This window comes from Zonotrichia leucophrys, chromosome 15 (genome assembly GCF_028769735.1).
Source record: "Zonotrichia leucophrys gambelii isolate GWCS_2022_RI chromosome 15, RI_Zleu_2.0, whole genome shotgun sequence".
Taxonomy (NCBI): Eukaryota; Metazoa; Chordata; class Aves; order Passeriformes; family Passerellidae; genus Zonotrichia; species Zonotrichia leucophrys.
The window spans coordinates 1,017,039-1,035,501 of record NC_088185.1 but is presented as its reverse complement, the minus strand read 5'-3'; the positions used below and the strand labels follow the sequence as shown (position 1 = coordinate 1,035,501).

General features: G+C 44.7%; 1 protein-coding gene across 5 annotated transcripts in view; it reads left to right on the top strand.

Annotated features, from left to right (window-relative positions):
* TMEM132C (transmembrane protein 132C) overlaps window positions 1–18,463 on the top strand; it is a 166,031-nt gene that overhangs the window by 50,277 nt on the left and 97,291 nt on the right. For 4 of the 5 annotated variants that reach the window (XM_064726859.1, XM_064726861.1, XM_064726862.1 and 1 more), the window contains one exon: window positions 3,602–4,493. In XM_064726859.1, coding sequence (XP_064582929.1) covers window positions 3,602–4,493 — 892 coding nt within the window. Of the gene's footprint in view, window positions 1–390; window positions 518–3,601; window positions 4,494–18,463 lie in introns of those variants that run through there. The other variant, XM_064726858.1, reaches the window with a different exon arrangement.

The following is an 18,463-nucleotide window of genomic DNA, read 5'->3' as shown; positions in this document are numbered from 1 at the left end:
TCATAAAAGAGCAACTCCAAGATATTAAGCTTTCATGACTGTTCCAGTGAATCCAGCTCCATGTGAAATACCCCCAAAGAAAATTCCTCTTATGCTGGAATCCAAGAACTAATAATAATACACAGATCAGAAGTTGCTGTTTCCCATCCAATGAGCTCACTGGGTTGCAGGAATTTGAGCTGCTCTGTCACACTGGAGCCAGTGATGTGCTTAGCAGATGCCTGCCTGGGTTCAGATGAAGTGCTGCAGAGGCATATGATGCCAGAAGAAGGATTAAAAAGTCACCAGGCTGTTACAAAGAAGAAATAATTACTTGTAAGCCTTCGCTTTTGTTCTTGGCTAATACTGGCTTTGTTTGATGGTTGTTAACCTCTTCCATGCAGGACTTCATCTCTGGGCAGCTGTGACTCCTGCTGGGTGATGGAAAGGGGTAAAGCATTTCAAAATGCAAAAATCTGTTCCGGAGCACCTGAAAGCACTGACAGGCAGAGCTGCTTTTTAAAAGTTAGTTTTTCAGGTAGATAAAGTAAACACCGCTTAATGGTTATTTAAAATAATAACTTGTGCTGAGAAACTCAGGAAAACCCATGGCATCTTGTTTAAATAGATTCTCTGATAAATTAAAGAACTTTGAAACGGAGCTTATTAAGCATACAAAAGTGTTCCCTGAAAATGCAGGTAATTAATTATACCAGGATGTGAAAGTTATTGGGTAGAGATGAAGAGAATAGAACAAATCCCCTAAGTGATGGCCTGCAGTTGCTGATGCATGGTGTTGGTATTCTAAAAATAAAATGGACAATTTTAACTACCAATTTTATCAGTAAAAAGCTTAAAGTGCTTAAATAAATTGTCTAAAGTACAGCCTTCAGTATAGAAATATAGGAATCCATTATGTATGGTATGAAAGTGGGTGGAAATCTTTTGACTACAATAAAAAAAAAGTGAAGATTTTTATTTTCTGCTGTCAGTCTGGCCACATGGGTTTTGCTGTTTGTGTTCAGCTTCTTAAGGCAGAAGTTGCATGACTGTTTTTCTTAATATTGGGCCAAGTCCTGCATACCTCATGCATGTGATTAGCCCAGGATAAATGAAGTGCCTGCAAAAATGAGCCCACTGTCTGTCTGAGGATAATGTGCTGCAGCAAAAGTCCTGGGAATTGCACAAAAACAGCTGCTGAGCCTCAAGCTTAGATCCTGACCAGCAACCCTTTGGAATCACAGGGCTTCACTTGTCTGTGCAGCCTGCTGAGTTCATTTCTGATTTGTGTGGCTCTGTGGAAGGCAGGGATTCCCTCAGGAGCAGTGGAGAATCCCTGGTCATGGAAACCCTTCAGAAAACTTGTGAGCTCAAACCAGGTCGTGCTTTACTCCACCAAGTGTTCCTGTGCTTCCCCTAAGCACAGCCCTGCCCTCTGGTACCACACCTGAGCAGCAGTGTCGCTGAAAGACACGAGAGAACACAAGCACACTACTACTTAAGGTGAAGGGAAAAAAGGGAAGTTTTATTCTCTGACTCTAATATTTATAGCTTTACAAAAGTGACAGTAGATTAGAAGGTGACATTGACACTTCTGCAATGTCACTAGTCAAACTAACAGTCTATCAACTCTTTCCTCCTCTATAAAAGAATGTAAAACAATGAGTTATTTACAGAAAGTGTGTGAGAAAATTCACTCCAAGAATGTCAACATCAGAAAACTTAAAAAATCTTAAAAAAACAGAGTGACACAGCAGCACACCTAGGGAGGAAATTCTCACCAGTCACTCAGTCAGACTCAGCAGCCAAACTGGCATCCAAGGAATTCTTCTCTAGCAAATCAGGTGTTCTAATTGAAAAGCATGGTGGCATCTGGCACAGAGGATGCCAGTGGCTGCTTTTTGTGGAGGGCTGCAGGGAGGTGAGCAGATCCCAGCAGGCTCATCCAGGGTGGGTGAAGGGGTTAGAGAGGAAATTCCAAAGAAATCTGTAGGTTTTGCTCTTGCCTTGAAAGGTCCCTGGTCCAATGTGGATCTTCCTTGCGTTCCTTTTACAAGTGTTAGAGCACTTAGGGATGGAATCCTGACAGACTCAGGTAAAGGGAAATCAATCAGCTCGGGGGGTGGCATTTGTAACATCTTTTTCACCAGAATTAAAGTGTGTGCCAAGGACTGGACTCTTGCAGGGCTGTAACAGTGAACTAAACCAGTGTTTTATGTTTTAAACGTGATTCTGCCTGACAGAGAGGGTGTTGTGCTGCTAATTCACTGTTTCTTTTCCTTTTTTTTTGCCTTTTCCTTTTGTTTTGTTTCAATTTCTGTCCAGTCATGGCAGTTTGCTCAGTTAGGAGAACAGTTCCATGGTGGTTCATGAATTAAACATGAGTGAACACATCTTAATTCCTTATTTCAAATTTATGGCTGCTGTCCTTTGAGAGTTCTGATTTCCCCCTCCTCTACATTTGTCTCCTTCTTTTCTTAATTACCTCCCACCTGCCTCCCCAAGCTCTTCATTCCCTGCACCCTGGCATTGCACACTCCACAGGGCTGCAGTGGGGTTGTCTGTCAGCAGCCATTTGGTGTCATGACAGGTATCCATTGTTTATTCCTTACTTGAAAACATTTAATTAAATCTGACTGCATAATTAGCACGTTAGCAGCCAGACATGCCAGGGCAGCAAATGTGACTTGCAGAGGTGCCCAGGCTGCAGCCCTTGGTGAGGAAGGTGGGGAGGCAGAGTCTGTGGGGTGTTTTGGGATCCTCAGGTGTTCTGGGTTCCAGATGAATCTCTGCATTCTGTGTTGTCCTTGTGGTTACCTTTATTCTTTAAAGAGCTGAACCTACACAGAACCTTAACTCCTGATTCTGATGGAATTTCCTGAGAGCCCTGGAGCTGAGGGCAAGCTCTGTTTTATCAATACTCAAGGGGTCCAGCACTAAATGCATTTACCTTTTGTACCTATGGCAAATCCCTTCAGCAGGGGTTAAGGAGAGGGGTTGTAAGCTGTATGACATAATCAACGTGTATTTGAATCCTTCTCCACTGTTATCTACCCTAATTTAGACAATACATTTTGCCTTTCAGCAGTGTCTTGTTAATCTTAACAGGAAAACATTTAGGTCAAAAGGGATCTGATGTTCAGCTGGTTCACTCTGTGTGCATCTTACATATTGGTACTTGTTGAAATATTTCTGGGTTTTAATGCCCATCTGCATTTAAAGAACATAGGAGATTGGCAGTATTTTGCCACAGAGATATGGACTGTTTCTGGCACAGTAATACAAGAGCAAGGTTACTTGACAGAGAGCGTGAAATGGTAGTCTGAGTGTCCTTAGGAAAGCAGTTTCTTTGCACCTAGAAGAGAAGCTCCCTTTGATCCTGCAGGGCTGGTGACTAGCAGCCCTGGGGCTGTTGGTCATCGGGCTCTCCTGACATGATACATTATATTTTCTTTTGCAAATGTAATGGAGAAAAAAATTATTTTGTATCTAAACGTGCAGCTACCCTGTAAATGTTCTTTGCATGGAATAATGCTTGTCCGTAACTCAGCACTGGAGTTGTGCTAACTGTCCCTTTGAGTCCATAAGCAGACTTGGTCTAACTCACCTTTTCTTTTATTAGTGACAGAGTGCCGAGGGGTCTTGGACAATAATCAGCGCTTTTCTTCATTACCAACGTACCTACCTGTGAGCTACCGGCTCTTCAACGCCGAGACATCATTCTTCCTCAAAGAAGCCAACCAGGACTTCATGAGGAATTCCAGTTTGCAGTCCAGGGTGGAGTCCTTCTTCCCCTACAAAGCCAAGAGGCCGCCCGTGTTGAACGCCAGCTACGGCCCCTTCTCGGTGGAGCAAGCGGTGCCCCAGGACCTCCTGCTGACCTCCAGCTCTTTTGGATCCGCCAACAAGTTCACGTACAACTGGAAGCTGCAGGCCTACATCCTGAGCAGCAAGATCTACCTGAGCAAGCCGCGGGTGCAGGTGCTGTTCTACATCGTGGGCAGGGACTGGGACGAGTACAGCCCCGCGGAGCGGCTGCCCTGCCTGCGCGTGTTCGCCTTCCGCGAGACGCGCGAGGTGCGCGGCAGCTGCCGCCTGCGCGGGGACCTGGGGCTCTGCGTGGCGCAGCTGGAGCTGCTGCCCAGCTGGTTCAGCCCCTCCACGGTGCTCACGGGCCGCAAGAAGGCGGCGGAGCAGCTGGAGGGGAGCCCCGTGGAGCTCTACTACACGGTGCAGCCTGGGGATGAGAAGGGAGAGTGCACGGCCGAGGATCTCCGCAAGGGCAACGCCATCCGGCCCGGGAAGGATGGTGGTGTGGATGAGAGCATGTCCCACCTGCAGAGGATTGGCTCTGTCAGCCTCTACCGCGGCCAGGAGGCCTCCCAGCTGACGGAGCTGCGGCTGGACAGCAACGTGGTGGTGTGGCTGCCCTCCAAGCCCGTCAAACAGGGCGAGGTTGTCAATGTTTACGTGACAATTGCCAACAATTCCACGGTGGATCAGTTCATCCTCAGGTAAGGAGGTTGGCCGGGCGTGGTTCTGGCACACAAAGATGTTGGGGATGTGGGATGGATCTCAGCTGATTTGAAGCTGATCCCAATGAAGGTTGCTCCTAGTCACTGAAATTTTCCTTATTTTCCTCTTTGCGTGCTGTGAGGAGGATTGAAAGCCCCTGTCACGGGAGGTTTTCAGCGTGTCTGCAGTGCCGTTTATCACAGGCCCACGGTGTGCAGCAAGGTACAAAAGTGCTGCTTTAGCAGGGCTGTTTCTGTGCTGTGACAGACAGCCAGGCATCAGAAAACTTCTCTGCTTTATGGCGCTTTTAAAATCAGTTTTTTATTGCGCAGGCATGGAGTTTGAATGTAGAAAAACTTCAATTACCTGCTTTTCTGTAAGTGCTCTGGCAGAGCCTGCCTCTCCCACACACAGAGTGGTTTTGTTAGGAGAGCTCTGTAGGGAGGGTTTAACTATCCACTTGCAGTTAAGCAGTGTTTGTCTTTGGCAGCACATTTGTCCTTTAAATAAAGCCCAAGGTGTTTGATATTGCTGCCGCCTGCAAGGGACTGTTAGAAGTGAGTGCCATTATTTTGGACAGGAGTGGGAACACAGGAGCCGCCTTACTGGGTCAGATCGCTTCCCTTTTATTTTCATTTTTAGCCGTTTCCCTACCGATCAGATGAAAATCCTTTGAGGATGACAAAGACTGGGAAACTTGTTAATCACTGAAAAATTTGATGTATCTTTTTTTAACTTGTTACCAGGCTTTAAATTCAGTGGAAATTTCCACGGTGATAAGCAACAATTGCTCTCTAAAGCCTCAGGGAATCAGTTTCCCAAAAGATTCTGCACATGAAAGAATTTATTTCTAAGGCTTATATGAATTAGATTAATACATAGTTGACAACCACCGAGGAGAATAGCCTTTAGAACAGGAAGTGTCGCTTGGCAGATAAAAGGCTTTTATTTGAAAAAAGGGGGATTTTAGTCATCCCAGAACCGTTGTGGTGTTTGCAGCTTTGGTTAAATTGGTGAGATAATCTCCCAGACACCTGTTTACTGAGTGAAACCTCTGTGCTAGATTTTCTGATGTTGTTACTTCCCTTCTATTGAAAATCCCTTTACACAAAGTAGTAGAAACAGAGTACTTTTGCACATAACAAACATAGCTGCGGTGAAAGAAGAAATGCAGAGGCAGTGAGCTGGGTGTTTGTTGGGTGAATGGGAGTGGGGATCACTCTCTGTAGGTCCTTGTCACTCTCTTTATTTTCCTGAAAAGCCAGTTGAAGAGCAACAAGCTTGTTGAAATCTGGGGCTGTGTTTCTTTGCTCAGAAATGAGTCTGGCTGAGAGGGGCAGGAGACAGGGATGGGAATGTGGGATGTTGGCAGTTGCCTGTGTGACTTGCTGTTATGGACAGAGAGGATTGGCTTTAGTTTTGGGAACATTTATCTGGAGTGCACAGTCTGACCCAGGTTGGTTCTGGGGCTGGAAAAGGATTGTTCTGTCTGACTGAACTGTGAGGAGAACTCGCTGACACTTTGTACAGAGTTCAGAGTTACACACTAAGGCAGTACAGAATGTAAAAATATGAAAGCTCAAACTGAAGGCATCAGCAGAGGGCTGGTGAAAGGCTGGCAAAGAATGGAGCTTCCCATTCAGTGGTGGGAATCTGATGTCTTCAGTGCAGCTTTGAGGTGTGGAAGGGGTGGGGTGTGAGCAGGAGCCCATGGAGTGTCTGTGTCTGGAGAGAGAGCAGGGCAGCCAGGGAATAGCAGTGCATATGCTGGGGCTGCCTGAGGGCCCCCTTAACCTTCTCCGTGGCCATTTGCCTGCCTGTGTGCTCTCCTCCTGCTGGGCTCCCAGCACAGCAAGCCCTACATCCTGTGACATGCACTCACATTTCATCATCCTAAAGAAAAACACACCACACGTTATCCCCGGGCACAGTGGGCTTGTTTATTTGCTGCTCCTTGTATATTATTCATTGAGGTATTGCAACATGCAGGGCTGAAGCAAACAGCATGTGATCATTGCTTGGGGGGTGGGAAATAATAGCTACAAATCTTCTCTGGCAAAAGGGAAGCAGACTGGTCTCAATGACCTCATAGCCACAAATCATGGCAAGTGAAAGCGTGGTCTTAAATTGTGTCTTCATTCAGAATCCTGGTACTGTATCTGTTAATTTATCAGTGTCCTTAAATTGTCTTAATTCAGTGTCCTGGTACTGTACCTGTGAATTTATCCATGTCCTTAAATTGTGTCTTCATTCAGAATCCTGGCGCTGTATATGTGAATTTATCCATGTTCTTAAATTGTCTTAATTCAGTGTCCTGGTACTGTACCTGTGAATTTATCCATGTCCTTAAATTGTGTCTTCATTCAGAATCCTGGCGCTGTATATGTGAATTTATCCATGTTCTTAAATTGTCTTAATTCAGTGTCCTGGTACTGTACCTGTGAATTTATCCGTGTCCTTAAATTGTGTCTTCATTCAGAATCCTGGCGCTGTATATGTGAATTTATCCATGTTCTTAAATTGTGTTCATTCAGCATCCTGGTGCTGTACCTGTGCATTTATCAGCCCAGGAGCACCAGTGAGGTCAGGAGGATGGCTGGTGTGGCAGGGGGTGAGGTGCACTGCTGTTTGCTCTGGAGCTGGAAATCCTTCTCCAGGTGCTCACCAGGACAGGATGCTGCCAGCTGTTCCTCATGCCAGGTTGTGCCACCTTTTTGGAGCTCAAAATCCTTCTCCAGGTACTGACCACAGAGGGATCCTGCCAGCTGTTTGTCATGCCAGGTTGTGCCACGTTTGGGCAGAGCTGTGCACAGCACAGGGCTGAGCAGAAGGGTGGCAGTGCTGGGTGCTGTCTGTCCCTGGGCACCAGGTCAGCTCTGAGTCACTCTGCCAGGTGCTGAACCAGCAGATAACCTGATTTACAGGAGCTATTGAGCGGGAGAAGTGAAGAGAAAGGGGATGAAGTTGTTACATCCTGATTAGAGAACAGAGGTGTAGCACAGGAGTGGCTTTTCCTTCCCTTCAGGCTTCTTAGCAGAGGTTTTGCAGTGCAGCTCCTGCACCTGGAGGGATGTAGGGTGTAATCAGTGTCCAGCAAACAAATCAACCCAACACAATGGGTAATTAGGAGCAATAATAAATCTACAAATTGGATAAGGATAAATGCAGTGAGGAAAGCTGTTAAACCCATGAGCTGGGACAGCTTTTACTGCCTGATGAGTATTGACAGCGGGGCTGTGTTGGGTGGTGCTGGCAGCAGCTGAAGGACCTGGAGGAGGATGCAGTGAAGAGCAGCAGCAGAGGTAGAGAAGGTTGTTATGGTCATAGCATCTGTGTAAGTGCCTGGGAATCTCAATATACAAAGCCAGTTTGGAGGAACTGGTCATGAAAAAGGGGCATCTTCAACACTAACTCTGCCTGTTCTGCATGAAAGAGGCTTCCTAGGGAATAAACCTCTCCCAGGAGCTTGGCACTGCCCTCAGCTGCACCAAAATAACCAAAAATAGTACCATTTTCAAGCAGCTACTGTTTGCTTTTAGGTAGTGACGTTTTCATCTTACCATATGATGAAATAACATTTACTCCCCAGAGTTCTGTACTTAGTTGTTGGTTCATTAGTTCTTGACCCTGCAGTGTGGTGACATTATGGCAAACACAAGTGACATCATAATGAGGAACTGAAGATAGCAAAACTTGCAAACCTAAACCAGAGCTGGAATCACTCTGTGTTTTGTGTTAACCCAGAATTTGGGATGCATTATCCCAAGGATCTGTTTTCCATGGTAAATGGAATGCAGTTTTTCAGCTCTTGAGGTGAAGGGTGCTTTGTTTTTACACTGATTCATATTTAAAACCAGCAGAGCTTGGAGTGAAATGAAGAGAGACAGAAGAGTTTGGTGGGATGCTCTTCTGGGTGTACATGTCCATCTCCAAATGGCAAGAATTGCAACAAAGCATTTTACATGTCCTGCGCAGCTTTGCATTGCTTAAATATTTAAGAGTCATTTCACTGCACGAAAGCATTTCAGGTGGCATCTGAAGGGAGAGGAGTTTGAATCTCATTATTTCACAGTGTATTTAAATTGGAAAATTGAGTTGTTTTGGCATTGATAAAGGCAGGTGCTAGTCCAGAGTTGCTCTGTAAAAATGCCCAGAAGTGTGAATTATGACTTGAAGGGGTTTTATATATTTTGTTGACAGAGGTTTATATACTTCACTGTCTGCTCTTCAGCCTTGTGGAACTTTAAGTCTCACTGATTTTTTTTGTTTGTTTTATTTTCCCTTCTCTAGAATGATTAGTAACAATTCAGCTCCACATCCACAGTGGAGCAGTTATTGAAAGAGGAGTACACTGGGGGATTATGGTTTTAGCAAGGGCTGGGGTACAGCAGCACCTTGCAGTGCTTTGTTGAGATTTCTCCCCAGTAGATTCATAGCAGTGGTGCCATCAGCTCGGATGTTCTGCTCCAGTAAGCAATGGGGGCAGTCTGCTGGAGCACTCCTAATTACCATTTACTGGAGAAGTGACACACTAAAGGGGGAATATTTCCCAGTGTAGCTTTAAAAAGCATTCGTGATGTAAAAAATACTTCTTCAAAGAAGGGAACGTGTTAATGCTATTTTGAGAGAGTGGCATGCGCTCCAGTTTAATTTCATTAGCCCTTAGCAGGCACTTTTCAGGGACATTGGTGTCACACCAGAGGCAGCTGGGTCCTCCAAACTAATGACTCGTTCTCAGAACTGCTAAGCTGGGGAGGAGGATGTCCTTTAAACATCTGAGAAAGGTGCTTCTCACCAGAGCAAGGGGAGCAGGGAAGGGCTCACTGTGGCAGCAGCAGTCTGGTTTAAAAAAGTTTTTAAAAGAACTAATTATTAACTTGAAATTGAAGCTACCTAGAAAAGAGGAAACAGGCACTCTCCCCTGATTCTTTAAATGCCTCTAAAAACTGTGGTGCCTGAGAAACCTTTTGAACAATTCTCCAACAAAATGTACTCATTACCTCTGAGAATAACCTATGGATTTATTGTTGGAAGGCTGATTCTGCGTTCCATGCTTTGGAAATTTGCTGATTGACCAGGTTGGTGAAGCACAGCTTTGCAGCCAGGAGGAGACCCCAGACCCTGCTGAGATCAGGGGCTGGGCAGGGAAGCTCATTGCTGCTGAAATCCATGGAGAGCTCAGGTTAGAGCCTCCCTTCTGAGAGCATCCCCTCAATCAGCTCCTGTACGGTGAATTCTGTCACACAGAGTGTGCAAGAATTACCTAAACTGGCGGGGCAGCACTTGCAGAATGTTCTTGGTCTTGTGGAAGCAGGTGTTCCCAAAGCTGTGGGTTCTCTGGGCCAGCTCCAGGGCTGTCTCCATGGAACTGTAAACAAACCTGAACTCCATCAATATTTATGTATAAATGTATATATACACTGCTATGTATAAATGCATATACACTATGTATTACTATATATAAATACATACAACTGTATAGAAATAAATACATATATAAACGTTGTATATATATATATATACACCATATATAAATATATAGTGAATATATGTATATTTAGAAATATATTCTCTGAGCTAGGTCTCAGCCTATCTCCATGGAACAGTAAACAGACCTGAACTATATATAGACATTTATATATAAATATATATATATTTATATATAAATATAAACCGTTATGTATAGCTATAGTATATATATAGTTAGTATATATAATAGTATATATATAGTTATGTATATATAACTGTACATATATATACATAAAGATATAGAACTGTACATAAATGTACATAACTATATATAAATATATAAATAAATGCAAATATAAACATAGTGTATATATATGTATATATGTATATATATATATACATATATACCTATAGTGTGTGTGTGTATATATATGCACATATATATTGTGTGTGTATAGATATGCCCACACACAATATAAAATGGATTTGGTCTTTTGCACTTCAGGCTTGTGTGTTGGAAAACTTTTCCCAATGTGTTGATCAGGGAAGTGGAAGAAATGGATGGGGGCAGTGGTAGGGATTGGCTGTGAATGGGAGAGCAGGAAATCAGAGTTCCTGGCTCCAGGTGCTGCCCCAGTGCTGCTGTTCTCCTGCAGCCCTCTGCCCAGCTCTGGGAGCCCTGCAGGGCTGCCTGCAGAGGGACAGGGCACCGCTGCTAATTCCTGTTCACACTGTTAGCCTGTTTAGCCACTCGTGTGACTCGAGTTACAAGCGTTAATTAAATCCTTGCTTCCCTGCCTAATTAGTGACAGTGGTTCGTTAGGAGATCACAAGGCGTAAACCCCAATCCTCCCGAGCCAGCAGAGAGGAGGGAAATGCCGCTCTGCTGGGAGTTCTGTGGAACCAAGAGGATGTTTTGTGGCTGTCTGCTGTGTTGCTGTGATCTGCTGCATTAGGGGTTCCCCCGGGAATCCTCAGTGTCATTATCTGACAAGCTGCTGGGTTCCAGGGCCGCTGGAAGCAGGGAAGTGTGTGAGCCTCTGGGTCTGAATGGAAATGAGCATCCCTGAGAAAAAGCGAGGCTTTGAAACCTCCGTGCATCTGCTGAGGCTGCCCAAGCACGAGTGACTGCTGGAGCCACACTGGGGGACACCAGCAGCCCCAGCTCAGAGCTTGCAGGGAGGAGGATCTGGGGTGCAAGGATGAATGGGGGATACGCCAAGAGTGCCAGCAGAACTGTGAAATCTGGTGGGTTTGTTGTTTTATTGGTGCTTGTGGGGCTTATTATTTAAGACAGAAAGTGTCAGATTGATTGAAGTTCCTGTTCTGGCAGAATGCTGCTCCTCACTCACGACAGCACAGGCACAAAGAAATCACATTGTTGATATGTTCTTGTGGCACCTCACAGTTAAAACTCCCACAAAAGGCACCAGGAGCTTGGGAAGAGCTGCTCTGCACTTGAGTTAATTTCTACAGAATGCTGACCTTTCCTTTAAATTATAGAATGTTTGACTCCAAGTTTTGCCACCATTTCCTCTGGGACCCCCTTGGGTGTGTTTCCTGGAAATCCCACCCTGCCCAGGTGTGCTGTCTCTTGAGGGAGGCATGTGTTGTTGTGTTTAGTATTCTCTGGAAAAGCAAATTGCATTTCTACAGACTTTGAATACACAGAAGAGCTGATTAATTCATAGTTGAGATGAGACTGGGTTAAAAGGAAATTCAGCATTTTTTTTTGTTTGTTTGCCGGGTTCCTGGTGTGTTACAAAGTGTGTGTATTAGCAAAGCTGCCAGGGGGTTAATTTACACTAACAGCCTAATCATCTCCAGTGACACTGTGTTAGGTTTTCATATTGCTGCTGAGATCAGCAAGGCTGAGAGAGGAGGGCTTGAGAAACAGCCTGGGTCTTGGGAGAGAAGAAAAATGGGGGGAAGCACTTCAGACATAGCCCTCTGCATTTTCAGCTGTCAGGCTGCTTAAAAGAATCTCTTTTTCATCCAAGCTCTGGCTCTCAGATGTAACCCTTCGTTTCCAAAGTGCCACCAGAGCGAGCTCTTTGTCCAAGACAGACAGGCTCATTAAGGGAAGATGTGGCGCTTTCCAAAATGCAGAGCTTGCTTCCTCAACCTCCCCGATAGTTGTTCACCAGAACGCATTAATAGTTGTGGGTCATGAATCACAGCTTGGTTTTGCAGATAAAAGAGTGTCTGACAGACCAGACCATAAAGTCCTGCTTCATCTTTCCTTCACCCCAGGAGTGCTGGGGAAGAGTTCACTGAGACAAAAATGCTACTGACCACCCTCAGGGGTTCCTTGTTTGGCATACTGGACGTGTGTGGATCCTATTTTGAGGAAACCGAATTTTCCTATGGGTTGCATGGCTGCTTGCTCAGGGCTGTGAGCTTGGCTGCAGCTTTTAAGGAATGAGGTGCTGTGATGGTAATTGCTGGAGTCACTGAGTCACTCCTGTGCCTGCTCTCTGCAGGTCCTACGGATACCACCAGTAGCAACCAAAATATTTTTCTGCTTGAGGTTATGTCTAGCTTAGAAAAAGCTCTGATTGCATTGAGAATTCTTCCTGTGGAAAGGAAGCAGCAGCCCTCAGCAGGAGCCTGTCACTTAGGAACGGGCCCAAATTTAGTCCTGTGGAAAGTAATGAGGATATTCACAGGCTTTGGGCTACTTTTTATTCCTCTGGATTGCAGACATCCATGACAGGCCACATTAGCAGCAGCCTCTGATTTTCCCTTCTATAGCAGCCTGATTACAGTTTTCCAGTAGAAAGGAATGACAAAACCATTTTTTTGGTACCTACTTAGTCACTGTTGGTTGTGTGATGATGGCTGTGGACAATGTACCCTTGTAATATTGGGGTTTGAGACTGAAGATGATAAAAGGCTGGTTTTAAAGCTGTGCTTCATTTGTGAAGAGAACAGAGCTGGCCTGAGCAGAGGCTCAGGGCAAACACAAGAAAAGAGCAGGCAGCGTGTCACAAGCCAGCCGTGGGGACAGGAGTGTCACAGCCCTGCAGGTGACATCCCAGCAGTGTTCAAGGAGGTGGCTTTGGGTCCTTGGGACAGGACTTTGGTTTGTGGAGGGTCCTGCTGTCCTCAGGATCCACGAGAGTGGTAATTCCAGGGGGAAGGAGCCTCCCCTGTGCCTTTCCTTTTAGTGCCTTTCCTTTTAGTGCCTTTCCTTTTAGTGCCTTTCCTTTTAGTGCCTTTCCTTTTAGTGCCTTTCCTTTTAGTGCCTTTCCTTTTAGTGCCTTTCCTTTTAGTGCCCCAAACCCCTGCTCAGAGCCCTGTCCAGCCAGGATACTGCAGGTGACAATGCAGCCTGGGCACAGCACGGGAGGATGATGTGGAACCTCCCTCCTCCAGACTCAAGGGTACTGCTGGAGAATTTCTCTCTTATCTCTCTGAGACAATGCTACTGTAATTTGTACTGGGCAGAAATATTGAGAGGGCTGAATGAAGATTTTATCAGCTGGTTGTAGATAGTGACAGCTGGTTAATGTTAATATCTTCTGAAAGATCTTTAAAGAAATCTTGAATAGTTGTGCAGAAATTAATATGCCTCATCCCTCTTTGTGTTGCTGAAGTGGGGCTGCGCTGTCATCTCCAGCCTGCATTCTTTAATTTTCATAGCAAGGGCTGATGGGCTCTCTGTCCATTGCTATGGTAACTGCTGCTTTATTTCTTACTCAAAGAAAACATTGACATAAACCCCACCACAACGTGTCCCTTTTATTCCCTGTGCACACCTAATGGATGCCAGGGCTGTGCAAATGTGCCATGATTGTGCTGGATGGAGAGCAGTAACCTGCAGGGCTCCTGCCCTGGTGTGTAACTGCTGTCACCTTTCAGCACACACTGAATTTTATGTCAGCTGCTCCAGCTCTGCTTTTATGCCTGCCCATGTTTAATGAGATTTCAGACACTTCAGGGTGGGAACAGTCCCTGGCTGGGTGTTGGGACGTGCTGTGGGGGAATGGGCTCTAACAGCAGATGAGGCATGTGAACTTTGCTTTTGCTCTTAAACAGCTCCATTTTGAAGTGGAATTGATCCCATGAACTTCTGGCAGCTGTTCAAAATCCCTCCCAACCTTTTTGTGAGCACTAATGAAGGGAGTAGAGGTTCTTTCCCCGTGTCAGTACTTCTGTTTTGTTGCCTCAAAACCCCCAAATGGCTCATGAAAAGCTCTACAAAACTGCAGTAGCTTAAGTCCCCTCCACGAGGTTCTGCTACCCAGACTGCTGTTCCTCTCATCCTCTGGGAGTGATGCAGAATGAAGTGTTCCCAGTTCCTCCCAGCATGGGCAGCTTGCTTTGAGTCCCCACAGCCCTGCCAGGGACAGCCCTGAGGTCTGGCACTTCTTAAAGGGAAAATTCCCCTGGAAAAAGTCTTTCTGCATGTGTTTTCTAGGGTTTTCCCTGCTCCCTATCACAGTTATCTGATGAGTGTGGCAATTATCTTTTCATCTTAGAGTAAAAAACAAATTAAAAAGAAATAATTAAAAAATCTAATCATTATCTACAAGAAGAGGCTTGCATGTTCTGTGTTACATTCTGCGTGGTTTTAGATGGAACCTCATTAAACAAATTTACACCCTCTTGGGTTCATCTCTATTAACTCTTCAGGGGTTTCCCAAGAGGAAATTACTGTGTACCACCTTGCACTAAAACCCAGCAGAGTTTGTTCTGGCAGAGCATTTTGCTGGGGTGCTGGCACTGAGGATGCTGTGCATGGAGAGCAGTGTTTGCAGGGCTGAGGCCCAGTTCTGCACGAGGTTTACCTGCAGAGCTCAGTGCCCTGTGTGCAGCCCTCTAAATCAGGCTGTGCTTTGTGAACTGCCTCACCCTGCAGAGGGGAGTGTGCAGTGAGAATTGCTGGGAGGCTCTGAGTGCTCCCCTGGTTGAGAGGGTGATGCTTTTGTGTCTGTGCAGGGTTATTCTGATCCCACAGTTTGCTGTGGTTTAAACAGAACTGATCCTGCTTTGGGGGCACCCCTGTTCCATGCCAGTAAATCAGGAGCAGAGGTGTCATTTTGGGGATGTTATTCTGATCCCACAGTTTGCTGTGGTTTAAACAAACCTGTTCCATGCCAATAAAGCAGGGCAGGAGGTGTCATTTTGGGGATGTTATTCTGATCCCACCGTTTGCTGTGATTTAAACAAACCTGTTCCATGCCAGTAAAGCAGGGCATGAGGTGTCATTTTGGGGATGTTATTCTGATCCCACAGTTTGCTGTGGTTTAAACAGAACTGGTCCTGCTTTGGGGGCACCCCTGTTCCATGCCAGTAAAGCAGGGCAGGAGGTGTCATTTTGGGGATGTCATTTTGGGATGTCCTGCACTGTGCAGGAGATGTGTTAGGTAAGAGCCACTCTCTTTTCTCATCCCATAACAGCTCTGTTCTCATCTCCCTAAATGAGGGTGAGTCATGGCCAGATCTCAGCTGGATGCCAGAGCAATTCCTGCAGTGGGAAAGGGCTGAGAACTCCCTGTTCTGGGGAGCTGTGCTTGTTCAGAGGCAGTGATTGAGCTGTTGTGTGTGTAATTATATCTGCCTCCCTGTATTATCCACTGCTGCTCACTCCTGTTGGTGTTACCTAAGTCCTGCCTGTTCAGAGAGGAAATTTAACAGCAAAAGCAGGTGAAACATCCACGTGTCCTCCTCTGCTCAAAAAACATCTAAAAGGATAAGGAATTTTGCTTTGATAATTATTAAAATGCTGCCTAATGGGCCTCCTGGACTGGTTAGATTTGATTGTGATTTGCCTTTTCACCAAATACTCAAACTGATTCAGCAACATGAAAGAAAGGGGGGAAAGGACACCAGGATTGTGGTAATTGAGTCTTTCCAAATGTAAGAAAATCAGTCGGTTCTATTGAAATTCACAATTGCCAGTCTGAAGCGTACTTAAGTGTTTGTTTAGTGGATAACTGGTTTTACCTTCTATTTGTCTTCTCCAAAAACACAGAAAGGATAGAAAAATAAGGAACACAAAATGAGTTTAACTCAATCTGAGCATGTTCTTAGTGGCTGAAAAAAAGAAAGCCAGCTATTCTCTGTGTTATATTAGAGTTTCGTTATTCAGAGCAGAAAGAGCCATGAGTGGGAATTCATTTCAGATGGGTATTTTGGAGAAAATTGGAATCTGGATTGATTTTCATAGGAAAGTCTTAAAATCTGGCCATTTATGCTTTTTACCATCTTCCTAGTGTGTTTGTAAGGCTTAAAGCACCCTTAGAGAAAAGTTTCTTGTAAGATTCCAAAGGAGTGGTGCTGACCTGGTGGGTAAAGCTGATTGTGCTTAATAGTCATGCTTCTTTTTTTTCCAAATTTTCATTTCAATTAAGGTTTTTATTCAGATACAGGTACATTTATGTAAGTGAGGAAGTTGGCTGTACTAGAACTTGAGATTTCTACCTTTCCCTAAGTGTGTGGTTTAGTGTCCAAAATCCAGTGCATCCTTTTGCAAAGCCACGTGGACTGTTGTTTTCTTGTTTGAGTTGGCTCTTCTTGCTTCATCTGGAGCTGTGCCAAAAACATGAATATTCATGACACTGTTAAACAAGATTTTTATTGAAAACAAAAAATGGATCTGAAGCTTTCATTTGTCATTCTGAACTCAGCTAGTGAAAGCCCTGTGAACAGGCACATTTATCAGGGAGCTTTTCCTGGTGTTTTCTGGGGTTTTTTGCTTATTGAGTGAAAATTTGTTAGAGACCAAGAGTCTCTCACTGGGCAGCGAGCCTGCTGTTACAGTATTTCTGTGTACAACATGAATATAATAGAGGTGAAATATATAAATTATATTATTTCATATGTTGTATCAAGTAGGAAATGCTTTGACAAGTGCTGAGCCTCAGGGAAGGTGCTGCAAGCAGAGGGCAGATGGAGCAGAGCTAACAAAAGGCAGTGCTCCCTTTTTCCAGGGCTGCTGGTGCTCTTCCCATCCCCAAACTTTCCTTGGGATGGCATTCCCCGAGCTCAGAGCTGATTGAGTCCCTGTGCAGGGGCTGAATGAGAGAGACAGCTATTTCCCATGGATGGATGGATGGAGTGAGAAGATGAGCAATCAGACAGGTTTCTCTTGCAGCCTCTGGCCTGTACAAGAAGTTAAATAGGTTTAGTTTTTAGATGACACATGGAACTGGTTTGAAAGGTCCTCCCTTATTTATTTTGCAAGGTGAAATTCTCATGAGAGCTGTCTGTGTTTCACCCTGCAGAGCAGACTGGCTAGGATTGTTTCCTTCTGTGTATGTTATCCAGAAGAACAGCATCCAGAGATTACTAGGAATTCCTTATTTATATTCTCATTCAATCCTGCTGAGCAGTCCAGCGTGGTGCTTTGACACCCTCTTGCCCAGCGTGTTAGGTTGGGTGGTGTTCATTTCTAAAGCAACAGGAATGTTGTAAAAGCTGTGTAAGCTGCAGTGAAACAAGGTTTTTTTTTCAGCTCTCTTAAACAATTCTCATCTGAGCTAGAGGAGGAAGGCAAGAGCTATTTCCACACAAATTGCTTTGGGATAAAAAGGGCATCAATGAGTGCAAGAATGGAGAACATAGAAGGGCAGGAGATCACAGCAGCAGCTCCCTAGCGAATCCTGATTTCCTCCACCCTGAGGTATCTGGTATATTTTATATGTGGTATATTATCCAGGTATATTATGAGATATGTGGTATATTATCCCCCACCCTGAGGTATCTGGTATATTTTATATGTGGTATATTATCCAGGTATCTGGTATATTTTATATGTGGTATATTATCCAGGTATATCATGAGGTATCTGGTATATTTTATATGTGGTATATTATCCAGGTATATCATGAGGTATCTGGTATATTTTATATGTGGTATATTATCCAGGTATATCATGAGGTATCTGGTATATTGTCCCCTGCCCTGAGGTATCTGGTATATTTTATATGTGGTATATTATCCAGGTATATCGTGAGGCATCTGGTATATTTTATATGTGGTATATTATCCAGGTATATCATGAGGTATCTGGTATATTTTATATGTGGTATATTATCCAGGTATATCATGAGGTATCTGGTATATTTTATATGTGGTATATTATCCAGGTATATCATGAGGTATCTGGTATATTTTGTATCTGGTATATTATCCAGGTATATCATGAGGTATCTGGTATATTGTCCCCTGCCCTGAGGTATCTGGTATATTTTATATGTGGTATATTATCCAGGTATATCATGAGGTATCTGGTATATTTTATATCTGGTATATTGTCCCCTGCCCTGAGGTATCTGGCCCCTGGGTTGTTTTCCCCAGCTGCAGTGATGGCAGGGCAGTATCCAGTTTGCCTGCAGGCCATTGCACAGGCAGGGGCATCCCTGGGGAAGCTGTGCCCAAGGAAAGAGGACTCTCAAGGTTTGGAAACCAGGGGGGCTGTCAGGGTAGAGCTGTGGGAAAGAATTGCTGTAACAACAAACTATTTGCTCTTAAAGAGGGGAAAGTATGTGAC